This window comes from Coptis chinensis, chromosome 3 (genome assembly GCF_015680905.1).
Source record: "Coptis chinensis isolate HL-2020 chromosome 3, ASM1568090v1, whole genome shotgun sequence".
NCBI classification, from domain to species: domain Eukaryota; kingdom Viridiplantae; phylum Streptophyta; class Magnoliopsida; order Ranunculales; family Ranunculaceae; genus Coptis; species Coptis chinensis.
The window spans coordinates 13,170,706-13,193,969 of NC_141458.1; the positions used below are offsets into that span (position 1 = coordinate 13,170,706).

At 36.8% G+C, this 23,264-nt stretch overlaps 3 protein-coding genes across 8 annotated transcripts; all 3 read right to left on the reverse strand.

Moving 5' to 3' along the window:
- Positions 1-479: 479 nt before the first annotated feature.
- On the reverse strand, positions 480-920 carry LOC147508043 (uncharacterized). Its single transcript, XM_086596714.1, has one exon. It carries the CDS (start codon positions 918-920, stop codon positions 480-482), a length of 441 nt encoding a protein of 146 aa, XP_086452840.1.
- Positions 921-8,747: 7,827 nt separating this feature from the next.
- On the reverse strand, positions 8,748-11,737 carry LOC147508044 (zinc finger protein JACKDAW-like). 2 transcript variants are annotated; one of them, XM_086600658.1, is made up of 4 exons: positions 11,270-11,737; positions 10,903-10,989; positions 10,300-10,696; positions 8,748-9,943 (listed from the first exon to the last, which is right to left on the reverse strand). In XM_086600658.1, exons 3-4 carry the CDS (start codon positions 10,653-10,655, stop codon positions 8,881-8,883), a joined length of 1,419 nt encoding a protein of 472 aa, XP_086456784.1. In that variant the 5' UTR covers positions 10,656-10,696; positions 10,903-10,989; positions 11,270-11,737; the 3' UTR covers positions 8,748-8,880. The 2 variants fall into 2 exon arrangements, with proteins under 2 accessions (XP_086456784.1, XP_086456783.1); XM_086600657.1 differs by lacking the exon at positions 10,903-10,989 and having other exon boundaries at positions 11,270-11,709.
- Positions 11,738-16,019: 4,282 nt separating this feature from the next.
- Positions 16,020-22,374, reverse strand: LOC147508045 (uncharacterized). 5 transcript variants are annotated; one of them, XM_086600662.1, is made up of 5 exons: positions 22,168-22,374; positions 21,941-22,000; positions 20,353-20,649; positions 18,533-19,264; positions 16,020-18,351 (listed from the first exon to the last, which is right to left on the reverse strand). In XM_086600662.1, the coding sequence occupies exons 4-5, from the start codon at positions 19,262-19,264 to the stop codon at positions 16,555-16,557; spliced, it is 2,529 nt and encodes an 842-aa protein (XP_086456788.1). In that variant the 5' UTR covers positions 20,353-20,649; positions 21,941-22,000; positions 22,168-22,374; the 3' UTR covers positions 16,020-16,554. The 5 variants fall into 5 exon arrangements, with proteins under 5 accessions (XP_086456788.1, XP_086456789.1, XP_086456786.1 ...); XM_086600663.1 differs by lacking the exon at positions 21,941-22,000; XM_086600660.1 differs by lacking the exon at positions 20,353-20,649.
- Between the last annotated feature and the right edge of the window lie 890 nt (positions 22,375-23,264).

Sequence of the window (23,264 nt, forward strand, 5' to 3'; positions counted from 1 at the left end):
TATCTCAGATGTCTCGTGAATGAATTGTTTGGCTCCATAGTAGTGACAAAGTGTAGGTTCGGGCAACATGTAAGGCTTGAAGTTTTGATAAAAAACAAAACCTCTTGCACTTATCCTAGACGGTCTTGAAGATGGAAGAGTTGTTGACATTACATGTGCGCTGGGTCTGTTACTCCCTGGAAAGTGTAGATCGAGTAAAGAGATAAGTGCAGAAGGTATTGAAAAATTCTTCTGAGTGACATAGCATTCTTAACTTAGATATATCTTTAAAGAAACAAAGAAAATGCAGAAAATTCTTTTGTACGAAAAGGAAAAAACTATTTCTTACAATGTACGAAAATTAGCAATTGGAGCAAATGACGTAGAAGAACTAAAAGCGTCAATCTTAAAGTGTCAAAACAAAACTTAGGTAAATCTTTAATTTTTTTTTTTTTTTTTTTTTTGAAAAGATGTAGGGATTTTGTAGGTCCCCATCTGTATTATAACCTTTCATAAGTTAACATTACATCATCCTCTACTATAGAATTCAACTTGATATATAAAGGAGGAATAAAAACAACAGGTTCCATATTTTCGCCTAACGAGAGTTTTGCAAGGTGATCTGCAGCTCTATTTTCTTCTCTGAATACATGGATCAAAAGGACATCAACCAAGGAAAGCATAAGTCTTCTAATGGTAGCCATTAGATTCCAGCACTGCCATGGTGAAGTCTCGATATCTTTAAGAATTTGGATAGCTCTTAGTGAGTCAGATGCCACTATGATCCTCCTATAGCCAAGATCAATACATAGACTAATCCCAGTCTGAATAGCCTTTAATTCTTGAAACAGGATTGAGTGAACATCTTCTCCTCCAGAAAACGCAAAAATGACATGACCTTGTTCATTTCGAGCCATACCACCATATCCTGCATCCTCCATATTCATTGAACCATCACAATTCAACTTAATATAACCTGTAGGTGGGAGTAGCCATCTAACCTATTTGGTTGTTGCCTTCTTATATTTGAAAGAAAGTCCTATTTGATCAGCAAAAACTCGTAAGCTTATGGTATCCTTAAGCTCCTCCACTTGTACCTCCAAGTAATGCTTCATATCCCTCAATAACATGTTACTGATGACTGTCGGGTTCGAAAACATTCCATTAAACCTTATGTTATTACGTTCAGTCCAGATGTAACCTATGGTAGCACATATATACACTTTGATCAATTCCGCCTTTTGTGATTTTCCTCGTACCATATTGATAAGATTGCACTTACGTTCAGTCCAGATAAGGTAAATCTTTAAATAAATGTAAAGAAAATGCAGAATTTTTTTTTTCTACTGGACAAACAAAAACAAAAAAAAAAAAAAAATACAAAAACTATTTATTACAATGTTCGAATTTAGTAGTTGGAGCAAACGACGTAGAAGAACTAAAAGCGTCAATCTTAAAGTGTCAAAACAAAACTTAGGTAAATCTTTAAATAAATGTAAAGAAAATGCAGAAAATTCTTTTCTACTAAAAAAAAACTATTTATTACAATGTTCGAATTTAGCAGTTGGAGCAAACGACGTAGAAGAACTAAAGCGTCAATCTTAACATGTCAAAATAGAAACAGCAGAAATTATTATAAAACAAAAAAATAGATTAAGATGGCAGTAAATGTTACCTAAATTCGCGTTTATGTTTCTAGCAATTTGCAATTAGGCTGTTAGTCGTAGGCGTGTGTTCCCAGGAACAGGCTGTTAATGGAAATCTGATATTTTTAAAAAAAAAATAAGTTAGACAGAGGCAAAGAATAAAGTGTTAAACATTATAAGATAATATGGAATAAGATAAAGCCCAACCTTCATTAATGGTAGAAGATAAGTGTTGTTGATTGATATGCCTTTGATAGCGATTTCTACAATTAATAGAACGCTTTTGAATTGTCTTTGTTGGTCATTTTCAGGACCTCTTCTTCTAAGCCTAGTTCCGCATCGCCGATGTGAAGCACTTTGGTCCTGTAAAACACAAAAATAAAAAAAATATAAAAAACTAAGGTGCAGAGGAAGTAGTAATTGAAACAAAGAAAAAACAAAGTACCTCTAGCATCGTAACTTTGACTAAAATAAAATGAATGAATAAGAGAGATTACCAAAAAAAAAAAAAAAAAGTGAAAAGCATTGGGGAGAGAATTTGTGAATTTGTGGGTGAGAGAGTTTCGGATGATGAGGAGAGTTGGGTGGGTTGATGATGAAAAAACGTTGAAAATAATTCGTTTGCAGCTATTTGTTTCTGTTGATTTAAAGAGCGAAGGAAAGAGTATGTCTGTTTAGTTTTTCTCGGTTGTAATTTAAGTGGCGTAAAGGGTGAATCATGTTTACCAATTTACCCTTTCTATATCTGTAAAAAGAAAAAAGAAAGTGATTGTCCAACTTTCCGGTACCCTTTTGATTAAAAACTTTGGCCTAAAACCGAGAATACGGAAACTAATTGAAAAAACAAGTATCCACTTTATATATAAGGGAAGGATACGCCCACTCCCACTACTACCCACTCCAAATCATAGCCACTGATATCCAAAGATCATCTCGAAAGCTTAGGTTCGAAATTAAAACAAAAGTAAACAAGGTTAAAAAAAAAACCTTCGTCTCCACCCAACACCAACAAAAAGCAAAACAAAATCAAACGAAAATGAAAACAAAACAAAGAAAACAAATAGAACCAATTTCACCCATGCCAATTTCTTTTCTCTTCTCCAAACAAAACAAAACAAATTGAACATGCATTATCTTCTCCAGCAGTCGGGCTTAACTATCTCTACGCCCAATTCTTTCCAAACCATTTTCAATATAGCCACAGTCTAGTTCAGTTGATTGAGTAAGTTTAATTCAGTTCAATTCATTGGGGTTTTAATAGTTATTGCTATTAGTTTTGGGTTTAGTCCTTTGAAATTTGGATATTTTTTTGTTAGCAGTTCTTCTGTTTGATTCGGGCTCTAGTTGATTTGTTTTGTGCTCATCCATTTATCAGGTAATTTTGTCTTATGTTTTTTGCTTTAATCTTTACCCCATCTCTAATTGTTATTTTGGTGATGCAAATTTCATTTTAGGAAGTGGGTGTATGGTATTGCTAGTTTAGTTATTTTGGTGATGCAAATTTGGTTTTAGGAAGTGGGTGTATGTCATTGCTAGTTTAACTGAAAACTAATTGTGTATGGGTTATGGGGTTATTTACTGTCAATGTTGTCTATAAATTATTTACTGTCAATTGTATATGGGTTATTTACTGATAATGTTGTCTATAAATTTTGAAGTATGTCTAAGTATTAGGTGTGAAATTTGTTTGTTCTATGTTTTTTGTCTTATTTTTTGTTTTGATTTAGTATGAAGGTATTGAAAACAATTATAAAGTTACACTGAGGTACTTGATATCCATACATGTTATCTATATTGAAATGGGATTGTTATGATTACACTATCTATTGTGAATTTGGTTCAGTGTGTGCATTGTCATGACCTGATTTTCGTTGGTGGTTGTATTGCATTGTCATGACTAAGTTTGCGAATGAAAAATGAGGCTTCCTTGTGTTATATAGTCAGTTCCCTTTGCCAAAGACAATCAATCCTATTTTTGGTTTTGAGTTGGTTAGTAGTTGAATTAGTAGTATAATATACATATCATGGTGAAACTCATAAAAGAACTGTTGAATTCCTACAAAGAAGGAATTGTTGTCCTTTTCTGAAGAAGACAACTATTTTTTAAGATACAATTACCTTGTTCACTTTTCTAGAGAGTACATTGATAGTTGTATTTTGAATGGTTCCTATCGGGTTTGGTTCTTTCGGGTTTTTTCTTATATTGAGAAAACCCGGAACCATTCACTTATATGCATTGTCATACGGTATACGGTATGAAAAAATAACTTGCAGCAACATTTAATACATTGTATGCATTGTTGCATTGGCATGAAGGACCCCCTGACATGACTATTTACAAAAATCAATTGAACCTAGAAAACTCATTCTTGCATGTTTTATCCATTCAGTTGATTAGTAGTTGCTAGATTTCTTGTTGTCGTAAATTGATTGTATTGGATCATTTTCAATGTATCACTGTATTAATTGTAACAATTTTTTGGCGAAATGAGATTATTGATGCATTATAGTTTTGGTTTTTAAATTAGATTGTACGACTCTCTCTAATTGATTATGTTTTGTTTTCGTTTTGTCGATGAAGCTTGTATTTCATATTATTAGATTGAAACTTGTGGTTACTAATACTTGTTTATTACTATTTTTTGTAGTAGTAATAATGGCTCCTCGATCAAAGAATGTGAAGAGTGTAGCAAAACCATCTACATAAGTGCTAAGAAATTGCTTAGTGGCGGCAGTAGTAGTTCAGGTCGTGGTGACCCGCCTGAGAAAAAAAGAGGAAGGGGAACGTCGGCATCCGCCCATAGAGGGGATCGACAAGCCACAGATCCGAGTAATGTAGTAGGTGTAGGTGATTTAGAGGTAGTAGAAAAAAAAAAGGGGGGGAAAGAAATAAATGCTCCTATTGTAGATGAGGACATAGATTTAGATTTAGATTTAGATGAGGATGAGGATGTCGATGTAAATATGGTTCTTCATGAGAATTTAGATGGTGGTGATAGTGAAGAGGAGGATGATGATGGTGATGAGGAAGGGGAAGAGTAAGGGGAAGGGGAAGAGGAGGATGTTGATGGTGATGGTGATGAGGAAGGGGAAGGGAAAGAGGAGGATGGTGAAGAGTCTGGTGACGACAATGAGGAGGGGGACGAGGAGGATGACGATCTGGAAGAGGTTGATGACGATTTGGAAGAGGATGACAATGAGGAAGATGATGATGAGGAGGAGGAAGCGGTGGAGGAAACAATAGGGGCACCAGTGGTACGTCCTGTTCAAAATATTGTAATAAAATCAAAGAAAGACAAGGAGTACCAACTACGCACATATGGTGGTGGCCCGACTAGATCGAGTGCAAGGTCATGCAATGGACCAGCTTTTGTATGACTATGCTGTGCACGTGGCTCATGATGTTTGGGAGGGGCAGGTAATATTAATATTAATTTGTACTTTAATTTTTTTTACGGAAATTAAATCTTCTCCTCATTGATTGTTTGTTGTCTTTGTTGTTTTAGGAGCGCAGAGTTTTGAAGTGTGGTCAGCACCTAACAAAGTTAAATCAATGGAATATGGAGTCAAAATTTAAAAGCTCTCATAGATTTGAAAACAAGCTCAGAAGGACGGGTTTGTATGATCTAGTGATGGGAGTATACGAGCATCAGGATTCAGTGTTAGTCTCTTCGTTTGTAGAGAGGTGGCATCCGGAGACCAACACATTTCATATGCTGTTTGGGGAGATGACTATCACTTTGGATGATGTCTCCCAACTCCTAGGAGTCTCGATAAAAGGAAGAGTCGTGCAAGGGAACATTGATATGAATTTAGTATACTAGGAATGAATGAAAACTACGAAAATCACTTTATTTACTTATATATCCTCTTCTTCCTATTTGGATTTTGTAGACAATTTTGTTTGTCGTGATTAACACCAACCTGGTTACAACTAGTACATCTCCTGCCTGTCTTCCCTTTGCTAGCTTTTGCAATGCCTTTCTCCAAACCTCATTTTATTCTAGTACTACTTTTGTAAACCTTCACTTCCTTTTTCCTTCCTTTAGTTTGTGAGGTGTTGGGATTCATATGTAAAACTTGTGAGGCATCAATTGCAAATTGTGAGTTTTCATTGACAGTGCATGAATTGACAACTGAAATCTTGGTCTCGTCGTTAGTCTTTTTTATTTTCTTAAGCCCCAGTGATAGTGCTTGTAATCTTTTCAACATCAATTGGTAAGTCGCATCTACTTCAGCCGCTTCATAGAGTAATTGATTGGCAACCATCTGAAGTTGGGTAGTTCTCAGTACCTCAGAACTCTCATGGCCACTTACTAGTTCACCGTCATACTCAGCTTTATATTTGTTAGCCCCTTCCATCCATCTCTTTAGAATAAAGTGATCGGGTATCTCTATATCACGACACTGAAAAACCTTTACAAGGTGTCCACAGGTTATCCCTAGGAACTCGAAAAGTTTTCATTCACAGTTACCTTCTTTTGTGGCTGAGTTGAACTTCACCTTTCACTCACGTTGATCACCTTCCACTCGATACTTGTAAGTGTAGGTTGTGTAGCCATCACTACCATTTTCATCATCATCCAAGACATACTCAGCTTGAGCTTTCTCACATTCTTTCTTGAACTTATCATACGCATTCCTCGTATACACTTTTGATGCACTCTTCAAGAGAAAGGCATTACTATGGATGATGCGATCTAAGTGTTCTGTAGTATAATCCTCTCTTTTTTCTCTTTGAACAATTCTACTCAAACACCTATCATTCTTTAACACAAACTCTTTAAGAGTTATAGTTGAACGGAAAAAATTCTTGTAAAAAGAATTCATGCCTTCGAAACGCCCGGTAGTATTAGTGCCAACATAGAAAGTATCCAAGTGATAAACCGGTGCCCATTTTTCTCGAATCTCATATAGTCTTATGAGCCATTCATTCTCCACCAACTCATATATAGATACTAATTCCTTCCACTTCGTTTCGAAAGCACTAGGAATATAAGTTTCCCGAATACACATTTTGATCGCTTTTTTGAAAGATGGCCTCTTGAAATAAACATGTGGAAGTTTTTCAGGGAATTTCTTCAAAATGTGTCATAGGTAAAATCTATGTCGTGTATTTGGGAATACCTTCGCAATAGTCACTGTCATAGCTTTGTCTTGATCTGTGATGATTGAAGATGGGGCATGCCCGCCCATGGTTCAAGCCAAGTATGAAAAACCCACTGAAAAGATTCTTCTGTCTCATCCAATAGGAGTGCACAACCAAACTGGATTAACTGCATGTGGGGGTTTACTCAAGTAAACGGCGCAAATGACATTTCATATACGTTCTTGCGATATGTAGTGTCAAAGAAAAGAACCTCACCAAAATACTGAAACTGCATACGTGAACGACCATCTACCCAGGCAAAATTTATTGCCCGTGCTTCGCTATCCATCTGTATTGCGTAGAAGAAATTAGGATCTTCTATACTCTTCTTCTTAAAAAATTTAGCACTGCAGTAGCATCACCTTTGACAGGTTTCTTATACTCTTTCGACAGACCTAAGTGGTTCCAACAATCTCTGTCAAAAAAACCATTTTGTGGTCCGTTAAGTATATCAACAACTTTATTCACAGGTATGTCTTCATCACAGAACGAGTCAATCAACATCTTAGCTGCAACAGACAAATTTTTGCAAACAGGCATGCACATCCTTTTCGCCGGACTAACAAGGTTGTGATTGTGCGCACCAACATACTTCACCACTTTCCATAATCCACTGTCTTGTTTTGTCACTCTCATTGTTGCCAAACACCCGCATTTCACCGTATTCGTGTTTCTCCTCTTGTTTATTACTTCTTTCTCGAACCCTACTTCTTTCTCGGACCCCTCATCTGTTCTTTTTTTTACTCGTTCTATGTAAGTCCCAAAACGCTCTCAAGTCATTTGACAAGTACTCACTTCGTCTGAATGTAGAATTCTTTTTTGGGTACTTCGAGTAATGACACTAAATCCCAATGTTTTTCTGTAGTCTATATAAAATTGTTTCGCACCTTCCAGACTTGTAAAATTCATCCCAAAATACGGAATCTTTTCGCTATCAACTATGTCTATGTCGTCTCGAGTTGGACGAGAAGACGAAGCGACCTCATTTTCATTTTCCTCAGATACTCCAGTATGAAAAAAGATGTCAACAATTGATTCTACATAAAACACAATAGATAATCAGTTGAAAACTAGAGAAAGGGGGGAAAAATCATCTCTAAGGATTTTCATCTGCCAGTTCAAAACAAATTGAATATATAAGTTGAAAACCCCCAACATCAAAACAAGTTTGGAATCAACATCAAATAGTTTTGAAATATAACTTGGTAATATAAGTAGAGTGCAAACAACTCTATCAGTTCAATATAAGTATGCAAAAATCAATGTTTGCTCACTTGAATCATTCAATATTGGCGTCGATTTTATCTCTCTTTCTAGTTGGCGGGAAACTAGACAGAGTCAAACTGGACAGAGTTTAAAGGTTTGTTGGAGAAGAGAATTAGTAAGAATTGGTTTGGTGGTTTAGTGGAGAGAGTTTATTCTTAGTTTTTAATTAAGATTTCAGATGAATACAATAGGGTTTGGTGCTGGTTTTCAGTTAAGTTCAAATTTAGCGAAGGGTTTCGTTTGTTTTAATTTTGTTTTGTTTTATTTTTTTGTTTTATTTCGGACCCTAAGATTTCGAGATAATCTCGTGAGGTGAGTGGCCACGATTTGGAGTGGGTAGTAGTGGCAGTGGGCGTATCTCTCCCCTGTAAGATAGTATAGTTGAAATTTCGGTGATATATGAAATTTCAATCTATTTCGGCATATGAATACCACATTATCATACTTCATTCAGCACTGGGATACCGAAAAATCCAACTAGTAAGGTTGTTTCAATTCCGTAACAATACACCGAATGAGCTTCACTTGCTCGGTAACTAGATGCCATCTCCAACTCACTTTCTCGGTAACAAGATGCCATCTCCAACATTTCCTTGTTCCTCCTTTAGATTCTATGCTCTCATCTTTTGTAGAGGATCGGAGGACAGGAATGGCACCTTGTTTTTAAGAGTTTAACTAGCCTAGTGCAGGTTGATGAGGCCGGTCAGTCTAAACCTCTAAATACTTCTTAAAACAAAGTAGTATGTATACAAAACATTCAACTGCACCAAAACTACACGCAGAATTAGTGAAAATATCTCATGAAAACCAAGCTAAATAAGAAATTGTAAAACACTTTGCTCAAGCATCCCACATAGGTTTCTCCATTACTGCATGTCCATAGGAGAGCTGCTGTTGAAAGGGGTCACCTTGCAACTTCGGCTGACTAATCGCTTCAAACTCCATTTCTTCTTGTTGATGGTGGTGATGTTGTTGCTCATGTAAGTTTGCTGATCTTGATCCCCCCATTCCCAAGAAATCCACAGTCATCATATCTTGACCATGACCACTAGTTGGGATATCTAAACTCGAATTTGCAGATCTTCCTTGTAATGTACTAGTAGTGACAACAGCGTTCTCCTGCTCCATGTTCTTTAAGTAACCATGGTCTTGATTGCCGTTCATGTACATGCCAGAATACATTCCTGTATCAGTCACTGATGAGTTATCGATACCCATGGCTGCATTGAAATTACCATGCTGTGGCATCTCCTGTCGACCCCTTGGTAAGTATTGCCTATTGAATCCTCCATCCATCCCTACTAGCTGTAGTTGGTCTGTTTGTGATTGAATATTATGGTATGAATTGTTATGCGGCATCTGCCCTCCTCCATATGATATTGGTCTTATGCCAGAAAGTTGATCAGAGCCTACCATGCTGGACACGAGACTCTTTTGCATCATTGGAGTGTTAACATTACTACTCGCAGTTGCACCCATTTGTGCAGCTTTTTGTAACAAGGCCGTTGCCGACATATTGGCTGATGCAGTAAGTTGTTGGTCATGGAGGCCGTTGAAACTCGAACTGTTGGAACTGAGCTGGAGACAGGAAGAAGCTGAAGGCATGTTTCTTGGTCCACCAAAGAGAGTACCAGAGCTGCATGAAAGCATGCCTTGTCCCATGTTTAAGGGCCTGATAGGCATGGGCATGAGTTCATGAGAAAGAGTTTTCATTGGGTTCTTTAGGTCGAATTCAGGAATTGATTGGTTGCTCATGTTGTTTATAGGTATGATAGACATAATATTAGAAACCTGGTCTTGCACGTTTCCTCCCATGTTGCTGGTCATTAGCCCCTGATTTATTTTGTTGTTTTCTTCTGCCAATGCATCACAAAAAGCTCTATGGGTGATAAAGCTGTCTCTTCTGCAGCCAAACATCAAATTTAAGCAAATTGTTAATTGTTAATATTGTTATAGCTAATTGAATTGTAACTAATGTTGTTACATTGTTAATGTGTTGGAAGTGGGACTGACTACATTTTACTTAATTTCTTATGAAAATGTGGATAATCGAAAATGTATATAGGTGGAGACTCCGAGTGCCTAGCTATATATGTTAACAAAAAAGGAGATGAAAATTGTTGACTAGGCCACTTCAATGGTTGTCCATATAGCAATGTAACATGTAAGAACGTACAAGTTTATTTATATTGCTTCTTTAGTTCCATCATGTTTCTCATGTAAATAATAGAGAATATGAAGGTGATGAGTTATGCAAACCTGGAGAATATTGTTCCACAGTCACATTTGTACTCCCTTGTCCCACAGGTTTTAGAATGAGCTTTCCAGTCTGATTGCACAGCGTACTTCTTTGAACATTTGTCACATTTCCACTTTTTCTCACCATGTTTCCGACTGAAATGCTTCTTGATGCCTGTAAGGTCACCTAGTGCTCGAGATGGATTGTGATGCACACATGTGGGCTCAGGGCATATGTAGACTCTTTTTCTTATATCAGTGGTTGATCTTTGCCTTAGCTTCCATGGAAGGTTGTGGCCTCTTCTGTGCAGTTGAAGATTTTGATCTCGTGCGAACCCTTTGTTGCAAATTTCACAGACAAATCGGTTCCTTGACATCAGGGTTGTTGGAGATAGAGCAATGACCTCCGCGTCTGGATCTTCATATATGAATTACAATACGAAATCAGATTTAGCTTGTAAATAGTAAGCGTCACAAGGCATCGGAACATTCAAAATAGTTAGAAAGCAGAATAGAACAAAAAGGAGAAGGGTGATCTAGTAAACAGTTTTATGCAATTATTAGAATAATTAATCTCTAGGCAATAATTGAACCTTTTGAAAAAAATACACCACACAGACACACCTTACGAGCATGTATCTTTTCTGAAACTCTATTCAGTTTTCACAGCTGGAAGATAGTCATAGCTAGCTAGCTCATGGTTAACTTGACCTGAAACAGTACCATGTCCTTGAAGTAGTATAATAGCATGCATACAAATAATAGCACGATCTTTTTAATCTGTTTTCTTATGTTTAATTTTCTCTTTTGATGAATTCACGATAGTATAGAAGTATATAACACTTTCAAAGGACCACATAAACTGGCTATCTTCATGGAACACTGAGGTTAGAACGACATAAATAGATGAAGCACTTTGATCATTACATGAGCTAAGACAATTGATCGCAAAAGCATTATTTGAGCAGATGGCCAGGCCGGGGTAACTAACCTGGAGTCCCTGGGAGGTTTCTTTTCTTCCTAACTTGCGGTGGTGGTGGTTGTGGTTGTGAGGTAGAGCCATTGCTGTTGGTTGCAGTAGAAGGGCCAGTATTCGATCCATGAACGTGACTTGGTAATTGAAGCTGTTGGACTTCTTCTCCAGTGTTACCAGAAGAAAAGCTCCCTCCATCATCACCAGTGATGTTTGACATTGAAGAAGTTAAGAAGAAGAGAGTGAGGAGTTAATAAGTTAGACTACTACTAAAGTTAACTTGCTAGAACTCTAAGCTTGTTTCAACTTTTTTGTTTGTGGCGCTCTTCCAAAGGAACATAAAACCATGGGGATCTTCTTTATTTGCGACTAGCTTGCTGCTAAATGAGAAACCCCAGGAACTAGTTCTTCTTTTGGCTTTGTGTATCTCCTATATATATTCAAAAATGACTAAAGGTTATGTCCATGCTGCTGGTTTTTGTATATAATGGAATTGGCACTGTTATCCACTTTGTATATCTCTTATATGATTAAAACATTATTACCTATTTCTTATGTACTAATGAGGACAAATAGATGGTATGATCATAGACTTAAAATAGTGCAGATTAACTACATTCCAAATTCATAAAAGAAATAATAACTCTATAAACTAAGAGACGAACTTTGATGTCCTAAAAGTACACAGATTTTACTGTGTCCTTCTGGGCGGCTATGTCGGTAGGTGGGCAGGCTCGTTATCCTTTACTGCAAGTACTTAAGCTTGCTTTAGATGATTATTTGTTAACCATACCAAAGGAAGTATAATAAACCGCACTGCACTAGCCCCATGCCCCATCAATTAATTTCAATGGTGAACAGTAAGCTAATTACCATCTACAAGTAATACGTATACAGAATTGGGTCACCTAAAGAAGGTCAAGTAGTACGAATTCTTCTGTGGCCAAACAGAGCTAAAGAACCTCCAAATCTAGTTAAACAATGCATAAGTAATTCTTTTTCATATTTCATATTTTTTGTTTTGTATTATTTTTTCTGGTACGTTAAGTATAAGTTATTCTTATTATTATGCTGTCAAACTAGGTGCTGTTCTATATCCTGCATGCATAGTTGTACCTCCCAAAAGTTAAAAACAAATCCGAAACTATTTCAAATATCCCTGACCAGAATCCTCTTCTTTCAAGTAGCACTCGGTCCAATTCATGATTTTTGTTTGCGTAGGCTTAGCTGGTATAGTGGCCTGGTAGATTATCCACAAAAAAAGCTGGTATAGTGGTATATAATGTCTAGCAAAATATAGACACTTTAAAGTCTTAGCTAGGGAAGTTTGTCTAGTCATTTTCTTAAATTACCCAAAGTCTGGAGAATATATATAGTTCTGTTATCACTTTTGTCTTTGTGAAGAAAAGGTAAAAGTTCATTAAGAAACAAAGAGAAATACAAAAGGAGTTCTTTGTGTTGGAAAACAACATGACAGTGAGTGAGTTGCGTGTACACCAATAAGTGTTCTCACAACAGAAGTCATAAGGCACTGTGGTAATTTTGATTTTTGAATCTATAACTCCTATAAGGAAAGCAGGGGTATAGGAGCAAGCTAATTTGTATCTAAATTCTAAATTGCCATGATTAGTATATTGGTCTCTGTCCAGTTAAACCATTGATTCTCGATGAAAGATTTCGTGTTTTGTCTTCTTATCTATCGCTTATATTGGACGGGTTTTAAATCAGTAGGCATCGTTATATATGCTTAAATTTCATCGTTATCCTTTTACAGTATAGTATACGGACATCATTTCTATGTATGTTACAGGAATCCCCATACCAAATTGTAAGGTGAAGGAGACAAATTGTTTGCAGAATCTAACGGCCACCAATAGGTGTAAAGTATTTCACCGGCCTCTCAACGCGACATAACCGTACCTCTTCATGAACATGCTCTTGTGCACGGTGACAAGGGCCTAGCTTGTTTGTCTGATTATCATCTTTTATAGATAATAATCTCACCAAATAATAGCTTATATAATTCAGTAACTTCTATTGCAAAGTAGAAAGGGTCAACTTGCACTTTAATATTATAAGTTCGAAGCTCAGAACATTTCTAAATCCCTTGCTAGATAGTCCAAAGAGTAACAGTTTGTCATTGAATAATCTCAAAATGAAACAACACTTGGGTTTTATCGATGAAGAACGATGGATTTCAGGAAACAAACACGAAACACAATCACATAAATCCAAACTCCTCCAACAATATATGTTTCAGAAGGGAATTTCGTCTTGGCAATCTACATTAATTATTAGGCCATGCAGATCCAATTGCAGAATGACATAAACTAAGGAGCCCCATGGATAAATCCATCAGAAGAGACGGCCATCACTTTCACATACCCAGAATTACATACATTCTTTATTGTAGTGTGTATGTGTACTTGAATGAGATGTTTTAGAAAATCCAGAATTATTTTCAAGGACATTGACATTTAGTATAGAAAAACAAGATACTCAAGACTGTTAATTGTGTTGCAAACTCATAATTCGGTATCTCCATGTTCAGACAATAAGAGGTATATCATCATATACAGCTGTTTATTTATTTAAATCGGTTTGCAGAGTTCTCACTATAACTGTATAACATTCTTAAAAGGGAAAAATTGAAGTGTATAACTAGACATAAATGCCAATATAGGGCATCTTACAGGTTTCTGAATAAAGTTTGGCACATATTTCTTTTGCTGATTGAGATTTTTGTATGTAGATGAATTACAAATGGACGCGCAATGGCGTGAAATAAGGGCAATAATGCGTTATATAGTTTGGAAAAGTCAACAGCAACTGTGTGAATTGTGCAAGTGAAAATGCACAAGCCAGGGCTAACTGAAAGGAAATTCCTACAGAGTAGCCAGACACTGTACACCAAAATTAACTAACCTTATTTGTCCCTATGGTCGCAGAACAGTCAGAACTTAGGGAGGATTGTGCATGAAGGACATACCTAACCTCCCTAGGGAACCATGCATCACTGTAAATTTCAAGTTCAATTATCAGGCGCTAGAAAAGTTGTATGCAAGATGCTGTTCTGAGGATTTTTGAGAACAGCCCTAAAACATTATGCATCACAACATTATATATATCAAATATTATCAACACACTTTGCAAATACTAAAGAGAGCACATATAATGGAATTAGAGTAAATAGGCCAAATACCCACGAATACCTCGGATGAGTATTTGGAGTACGTTGGAGGGGTCCAAAGTGGTGCACTGGCACAGCTGCATCCGTTGTTTTCCCGGGCCCCTTGCCTTACCATAACAGTAGACATGTTTCACTGAAGGTCTCAAGCGGTGTTAATTTTCATAGCCCTGTATTATCTATACATTTTCCTGTACGAAACAAGAACATCCCCAGAAAATAAATCATTGATATGGTGATATGGTCCACTTGATTTGACCTAGTGAAAGCCAGACTAAATAAAAGCTGATCTACTTTAGATGTGAAATAATGAGACAGAGACCTGAGGTTACATATTAATCTCAAAAACCCTCTATCTACCATGTCTTTTTTAAAGTCCAAGTTCTTGATTGATAGTAAGTTAGCTGTAAAAGTTACTTTCAAACTGCTTGAAGTCTTGTAAAATCTGTATCTGATAGTAAAATGGCTGAGAAAATGTGGTGACAAAGGAATGGTAAGTTTCTCTAATGATGAAATCTTCAGAAAATATTGATTAAATCATCACTAGAAGTCTCGAAACATTTATAATAATCAACGCGATCATCATTACGCCAGTGAATCTTTATACTATTCTGATGCCATGTTAATGTCAATTTTGCATCGCTAAATCTCTACACAGTTTTGGATCATGTTGGTTGTTGGGCAATTTGGAACACTAGAGAGGACAAGCTTTCTTAGTTCTTTCTATTGATTGTCTACTATCGTCTAATCTACTTCAGTAGTCCTGTTTATATGGGCCTGCTATAACTCCATCTGCTGGGCCAAACTCATGGGCTTTCAGATTTTCTCTCATACACAGTACACAAAATTAGGTTGATTAAAAGTTTAAAACTAAGCCAATGCTGATCAAAACTGTGTCTCATTCAACAAGCAAATACAGATTGATTACTAGATTGACAAACTTATTAAATTTAGTAACCAGATTTAACATGCACCTTGCCATCATCTGATGGGTGAAAGTAGTGCCACTTCAACAAAAAAAAAATGCACGAGCACATCTGATACATGCGGCCTTTTTCGCATACCCACACTCTGACAAGAAAACCAGTTGCACAATTCACAAAATATAAATTACAAGCTATCTTCTTCTTTTCGCAACCAAACTTTCTACTTAACTATTTTTAGTCACAGATAAACAACTCGCGGAGAGCTCAAAGTCGTATGTGAGTTCAATGTATTAACTGCCTTGTGATGGCTTGTGATGACGATTTTTTTTGGGTTAGTTAGTGTTACCCCCACTAGATGAGCCAATTAGGAGTACACACAAAAAGAAAGGCAATTAGATCGGCTGACTGTTTTTTTTGTGTGTAATTGGGGAGACCCTAATTTTCCCAGGAAAAATCCTAATTGGCTCATTAATACTAGTTAACCCTAACCATTTTTTTTTTTTTTGCATTTGGTACTCAATTTTAAGAAACTAATAATCAAACGTGTCGTCAAGGTCATAAGCAAACTAGAAAGTGGAACTTAATTCTTGAATATTCTATTGTATGAAGATGCTGACACTATATCCAACAGATTCAATATAAATGGAGGCAAGAATGAAAACTGCAAGAGCTATATTCATTACAACATTGCAGTAATTAATAACGAACAATGGTCTTGATGTTGCACAGTTGTAAATACAATATCACGATACAATCAGTTGGGACATAGACTTGATTGAATTTTGTGGTTGGTGCTCAGAAACTATTCTAGCTAATTTCAGCTTGTGGAAGCTACCAGCATCACCAGCTACTGCAATACACCTTCGCAAAAGAGGCTGTAAAGTATCTCCAACTTTAATGTCCTCAGAATGACTCATATTACTCCTGGGTGCTTCATCTGGTGCACATAACTTGTGCAGCAAACCGCCACTATGCAGTATTCAATAAGTTGCACGAGTCCTGCTGTTTCACTAGCCACATACAAAAGACTGGGTACACCACTCTATATATGATATGTGTTAAGGAACTTCACAAAAAATAGATACTGCGAGACCTTGCTCATCGGCACCCCACTGGCAAAACCTTCTTCCAGTAACGCAACCATCCACCACTGCGCAAATATTTATATGGTTGAATCTAAACTGGGCATACTAATCTTTGCTTGCCAAAAGTTCAGTATGACAGGCGGGATTGGCGACACCTAGTAAATCATGACTACCTCTTCTCTCAGACCAAAATTGAGAGTTGCTAACGATATTGGTGTAACTACTACATTCTTTATCAAAGCCCTCTGCCATACAATCCACAACCCCATTAGCAACATCATTAACTTTCTCCTTTACAACACCTCTGCCACGGGTACGTCGGGAGGGTCTTGCATATGAGCTCTCTTCCAACATAGACTTTGCACTCCTTGGCTTCCGATTTGTACTCAAGTAACCACAGGCAAGAGCTTCCAAAGCTTTTGTGGTCAATGGCCGGTTTCTTGTGCTCTGTCTTCGGCCTGCAGGCTGCTGCACTGCAATTATCACATCAGTAGAGGTTTCCAATGTCTGTGAATCTTCTAGCTGGTTTGTTTGAGTTGGTAAGGAAGTCTCCTTTTCCATTGGATCATCCTTGCTGTCTGCCACCTCTGTAGTGACGAGTTCACTATTTTCAAAATCTTGAAGAAGGTGAGGTAGGTTCAGGTCAATCAAAGGACGGCGTTCAACTTTGTCACCAACTGTGCCTTCACTGCTGTCACCTGAACTTCCTTTACCTGAAGAACCAGTAAAAACTTCCTCCTGAGACAGACCAACCATGGTCTCACTCGAACCGGGCGAGTCTAAATGAAGACAAAGATCCTCTGCTTTCAGTTGAGAGACCAAAACATTGGTGCCGCATGTCTCTTCATTCCCGCAAGCAGTTAACTTCTGCCTTTTCATGATTGGGGATAAATAGTTCGAAGAATTTACCCTCCGACTAGATTGAGCCTTCAAATTCTTCCTAGCGTGCTTATCATTACATGTATGTTCATTCTGATTTTCATGATCTTTCATTGGTACACTGGTGGTATCTAAGTCATTAATTAACCTTCCTTGTATTGATTCACCAAGCAAACAGTCTGATTGATCAATACATACTCCATTTTCAACAAAATTTTCTGCACGCTTAGAGGTATTTGAATTACTGTGAGCCTCTGGCTCTTCGGAGCTGTCTGCATCTATTTCCCTGGAAGCACTTGTTGTAGGGGAAATAACGGTAGTGTCGCCTGGTAAAGTTCTCAGTTCCCTAACTTTCAGTGGTCCTTCCCCATGTACTAAACTGGTATCAACAACAGTGAACTCCACTATTTCAGACTTGCAATTTGACAAACGTGGTTGAAGATAACATTGACGAGGGCCATCAGAAGGACTATTTTCATCAAATTTTAACTCTGTGTTCCACCCATTTTCTTCCTTGCTGCCACCACTTTTAGGTGATTCGATCTCAACCTCAAGAAGCCTCGGGTCTGCTGTGACTTTGTTTAGTACATCACTTACAGAGTCAAAATAGTGGTTTCCTTTCACAAGTCTCCTCTTTGAGAACTTTTTAACACCAGGAACGAGAAACACCAGAGAATGCTTGGAACCAACATAACCATGATTCCTGGGCTGCTCCGAGTGCCATCCTCTTGCCAGCAACCGGGGCCAAACCGCTTCCCAAAAGAGATCATTTGACCGAGCTTTACTTAATCGGAAGTCACCAATTAGATACTTAAGGATGTCACCAGGTGAAAGAGAGTTGCATTCTTTGCCAGTGGGTATTTCTGGGCGAGTGGTTTTTATCGGATCCACAATGCCCGTTAAATCTTGCTTTCCTTTTCCGATTCCAATAGCGTCTATTAGAGCATTCATGCCAACTCTAAACTTTAACGTGAAAACATAGTCTTCTAGTGAAATCTTACCCTCTCCAAAAGTCTTTGACAGCTGCGAATGTATTGAAATTAATAATGGAAAATTACCAAACAATGATTACTAGCATAAAGATAAACATCACACGTAGCTCTTCAGTAACCAATACATAGTAACAGATGTTTTCAAAATTTCGCTTTCATGTAGAAGAATGACGAATTGTTAAATAATCTAATGTTGTGATATATAGCATTACCTCCACCAAAGTATTTTGTCCTCCCTTTGAATCATGAGGAAGCAAACGTGATAACAACTCCTGTTGCCTCCATCCGGTAAATATCCTTTGCCCATGTATACACTTTTTGCTTCTTATCTTCCGGCATTCAGACCATCTAAGATAGCTGTCTGATCTATAAAACTTCCCATAGTAGTACGACAGTATATCCCCCATATCTTTAGACTCAACAAATCTTTCAACCAGAACAAGATTCCTCCCAAATATATAGAGACCAAGGAGAAAACTCTTGATTTCCACATTGCTCCAAGAGCTACCTACTGAATAGGGAAGTGGATAGTGGTCTTTGTTTGAATGCATCTGATCAAGGATGGGTTCTTCAAGTCGGAGTGAAGGTAATTCCATATCCATCACCACTGCTTGTTCACCATTTTCTGATTCTCTTGATCTGTTCTTATTGATCTCTTTGTTGTCAACTTGTTCATGGGCCCACACGATTGGAATGGGCAGTCCCAATAGGAAGGACTTCTCATCCGTGTCTTGTGTGTCAGCAGGATTTTTCATAAGTTGTAGACGCTCCCATTCTGTCATAACTGGTGGAATTTCAACTTGATATTGATCACCCACTCGAGGAAGTATATGGGGATCCCCAAAGATATCATAGAGATCAGGACAACCCTCAGGAAAAACGTGGTCATGAGACGTGTCTTCTATGATGAACTCTTCATCGTGATCAAATACAACTGGATCCATCTGTCAAAAATGTAAGTTATGCAGTATGAGCCCGACAGAACTAACTAAAGAATGAGAAAGAAACTTTTTGTTTGATACAGTTTCTTAATTAACATTTTTGCAGCCTAAAGAAAACATGTGTTGCTAACTTGCAATCATTACAAGGCAGCTAGCCATAACAAAAGCAATTACTATCTACCCTTTAGGTTACAGAGTTAATGTCTGCACTCATCACCAACGAGTACACGGTTTTCCCAAAAGTGGCCATAACAAAAATTTGGAAATATAACTAAGGCATACTTAAGGTATGCATCTTTCACTTATAATGTGAAAAGACAATAATCAAACTTTCTAAGAAAATAATTGCTCTGTAGCTGTGTGTGTTTCACATTATTGGAAGAGAATATGTCTGCCTCATGCTGATTTAGTAAGAAAAAAACAGAAGAAAAATAATAATAAAAAAACACCACTGCAGGATGCTAGCATCTACCCTCAATCTCTTTCTCTTCCTAATCTGTTCATATCTTATTTTCAGACAGCATAAGCTACGCACATAGGACATAGTCCTCAACCAACTCTGCAGCCAACTAGCTAGTTTAGACATCTACCAATCACTTTGTTTCTTTGTTTCTTTTCAAAAATTAGTAAGACAGCTATTTGACTAGAATCAAAAGAAAGGATGGAAGAAGGATGAGACATCCTACATCACAAAGAAGAAAGAGAACAAGAATAATACAACAACCAGAGAAGCTACAGTACGTTCAGAATGACATGCTACTCAATGGCAATCACTGAATCCCATCTGAAAATGGAATTACCAAATGGTGTGTCTCCACTCTCCACTTGTCCCATATCCCCCAAGTAACATGGACACTTCATATTCTTAAAAAAATCCAGGTTGGACACACAAACATACATGAAATTTCAAACTAGAGTTTCTTCAATACCGTAAAAGACTAAAAAAATTATCTATTAACATAGTTACAACTCCATGAATATGCCACTTCATCATTATTTGTTAGTATGGATGCGCTATCTAAGGTCTTGAGCTCAAGAATTAGTTGCGTAACTAAAGAATAATAATAGATAGCTGTGTCCCAGTGTCCTACTTCACTTAGGTCGTCCACTCCGTATCTGTGTTGGACACCAACACATGTATCTGTGTCAATGTGACTTAGCTTCCACCAAAGATGAATGAATCCTTTTGATTGAAATAATCAACTCCCCTGAAATTTATCCTCAAAACATCTCATGTCCAGCTAGAGGTCCCACATAACCGCCAAGAGAATGATACTCCACAATCTTTTCGCCTCATAGGAGTTGCTCTCAGAATCCAGGATGCTAATAAATTCTTCACTAATCGGGGAACTACCACCACCACCTCACGTGACTGACAGACTCCCCATCTGACAAACACAAAGGGACAGCGGAGGCAAGTTCCAGATCAATTACAAAGAGAAGAAAAAAAAAACCCTACAATATTGTTCTAGTGAAATCAGATATAAAACCAAATATAGGTGCTAGGAATAGCAAACTCATGGTGCGTTGTCATTTGTCAATGGATCACAGATGAGACTACTTATCCGGGAGGACTAATACCCAAGCTACCCGAGAGGGTAACAAGAGTCACAACACCCCTATATGCCATGGCATTTATGCGCTATGAATACCCAAGTCCCATCTGCATTTCACTGACGAATTAGCAGGGGAACTTGCTCCATTGGTGGATAATAAAGATATTAAAAATAATAATAGCAATAATAAAAGTAATAATTTAATAATAACAATAGTAGGTGTAGTACTAGTATTACTAGACAAAATTAATTAAAGTATATTAATTAATTAATAATAACTAAAAATAAACAACAAAAACAACAACAACCAAATAATAAAATAAATTTTGAAAAAAATAATATAGTGGCATTTATCAGATCAGTTACTCAAAGAATCGGTGATCCTTCAAAGAGCCAAACCATTTCAATATAAGTTGTGGATATACTATTCTCTGAACTACATACCCTTGCCATTGGTAAAGTTGTTTTAACAGGACAAACACCAAACACACCCCAAGTTTTAAACATCTTCTTCTTCTAAAATCTTCAATTAAACACCAATCTTCATTTCCTACAAAATTTTACATTGCAAACAAACAAAATGACAGTCCCGATAAGAAAAGTATTCATAGTTTCTAATAAAGCATATCAGTTAGCCTGCCACCACAAAAAAACTAGTCCCATCCCACAAAATGTTGGGATTTTGAGACCTCAGCTCCTAGGACTAAGTAGCTAGAAAAAAATCAAAACTTTTAAGTAAGAAAAAACAGTCCATATACACACTACAAAACAAATTACAAACAACTGCCAAACTACACACAACGTGAACACACAAATTCAACGACCAGGTTCCTACAAACACATACATACACAACATGAAGCTGCAACCCAGATCCATACTACTAACCCCACACGTGCCCATGTACATACAACATGTAAAACTAAAAAATAACACAAATTTAAACAAGCCCAACAAGTATAACTACTACACAACCTCAGATTTCAACAAAACAAACAACATTACAAACATTTAGAACAACCCAAGTGATCAAATCAAGTTAACAGTTAAAAACAAGTAGCTAACTAGTAAATAAAGTACATTAAATCATAAAGTAAACATGCATATATGAAGTTTATTGCTAACCTGTATGGAAAAAAGAAGAGCTAACTAGCTCGAACGTGAAGAAAAAAGACACACAACCTCCTGGAAGGTAAAAATGGGTTATTTATAGTTATGTCACATTTCTTTTTTTGACTCTATATATATATATAAAAAAAAACAAACAAACAAACCATGTGTATATATACTTTAAAGACAAAATAAAAAGAGAAAAAAGGAAGATGGGTTTTGTTATGTTATGTTATATATACCTTGTGTGTTAAAAGAAGTGAGCTTTCATGTGTTGAATGGAATTCATGGAAGAGAGAGTCTATGAGTTACACACGGGTTAGAAAGCAAACTTGAAAGAAAGAAAGAAAGGAACAAGTCGTTTGCAGAGAGAGAAATAATATAACGAGGAGAGGGATGGAAAAAGAAGAATTACGCTGTGGTTGTATGCTTGTTTGTTTGTTTCGAATGATTTTACGGCGTTCTTGAGCGGGTTTTGTACTCTTACTTTTTTTTAATGACTAACTTGCCCTTGTTATTTTTACTTTCTCTTAAAAAATTATTATACTGACCCAGTTTGATGACTGGAGTTCTGTTAAATATTTACTCTGCATTGGGTGATTGGACTGCCAATCTCGACCAGTGTTGTGATGTTAGATTATGTGTCACCACATTTTGTTCTAACCATTGGGGTTACGAATGTTGAAGAGAAATTTTTGTCCATGAAGTGTTACGAAAATTTTATTCGAACTCTCCAGTGAGACACTACTGAATTATATCATGATGCACACCTGTGTATAGCCAATGAGGAATTCCTGTGAAGGAGTGCCAAACTGTTGCAAATTTCCAATATAATATTTGGAGTCGCCCACTGATTCATATTTAGTGGCTTCTATTACCTTTACTACTGTTAATCATATTTAGGATGAGACCACTAATATTGACATTTTCCTTTTAACCCAACATTGACTACTGGTCAAACAATAATTTGGAGGTTTGAGACAATATAAAATAGAGATATTTGGGCCTTAATAATTCTCTCTGGTGAGTTGACCTCGTCAACTTATCCGATCAAATTAGTTTCCTAGTTGTAGAGTTGTAGTATTTTTCTTCAAAGTCATAATCAAAGGAGAGTAGAGGATTATATATTTATATATAACACATTCAATATTCCACATCTCAAGAGCATGGGCGTATTGTTAATATCGAAATTGAAAGTTTAGAACTACTTGTATCTACCAGAAGCTTAAAAATACATGAAATATAATTTCTCTTGCTAACTTGGCCCATTAGTCTTCCCCTCGCAAACAAACACTCTACAAAATTGTTCAATTAAGATATTGATATTTCTAGTAGTGAA

Bases quoted from the DNA above. Each gene is read 5' to 3' on its own strand.
- LOC147508043 (XM_086596714.1), bottom strand. From the start codon at position 920: ATGGAGGATGCAGGATATGGTGGTATGGCTCGAAATGAACAAGGTCAT.
- LOC147508044 (XM_086600657.1), bottom strand. From the start codon at position 11,471: ATGTCAAACATCACTGGTGATGATGGAGGGAGCTTTTCTTCTGGTAAC. The intron at 10,697-11,269 runs GTTAGTTACCCC...TCATATATGAAG, and splicing joins AAACCTCCCAGGGACTCCAG to ATCCAGACGCGGAGGTCATT. The intron at 9,944-10,299 runs GTTTGCATAACT...GTTTGGCTGCAG, and splicing joins TGTGGAACAATATTCTCCAG to AAGAGACAGCTTTATCACCC.
- LOC147508045 (XM_086600659.1), bottom strand. From the start codon at position 21,324: ATGTTTAAAACTTGGGGTGTGTTTGGTGTTTGTCCTGTTAAAACAACT. The intron at 19,265-21,261 runs GTATGTAGTTCA...CATTTTTGACAG, and splicing joins CAACTTTACCAATGGCAAGG to ATGGATCCAGTTGTATTTGA. The intron at 18,352-18,532 runs GTAATGCTATAT...ATACATTCGCAG, and splicing joins GACAAAATACTTTGGTGGAG to CTGTCAAAGACTTTTGGAGA.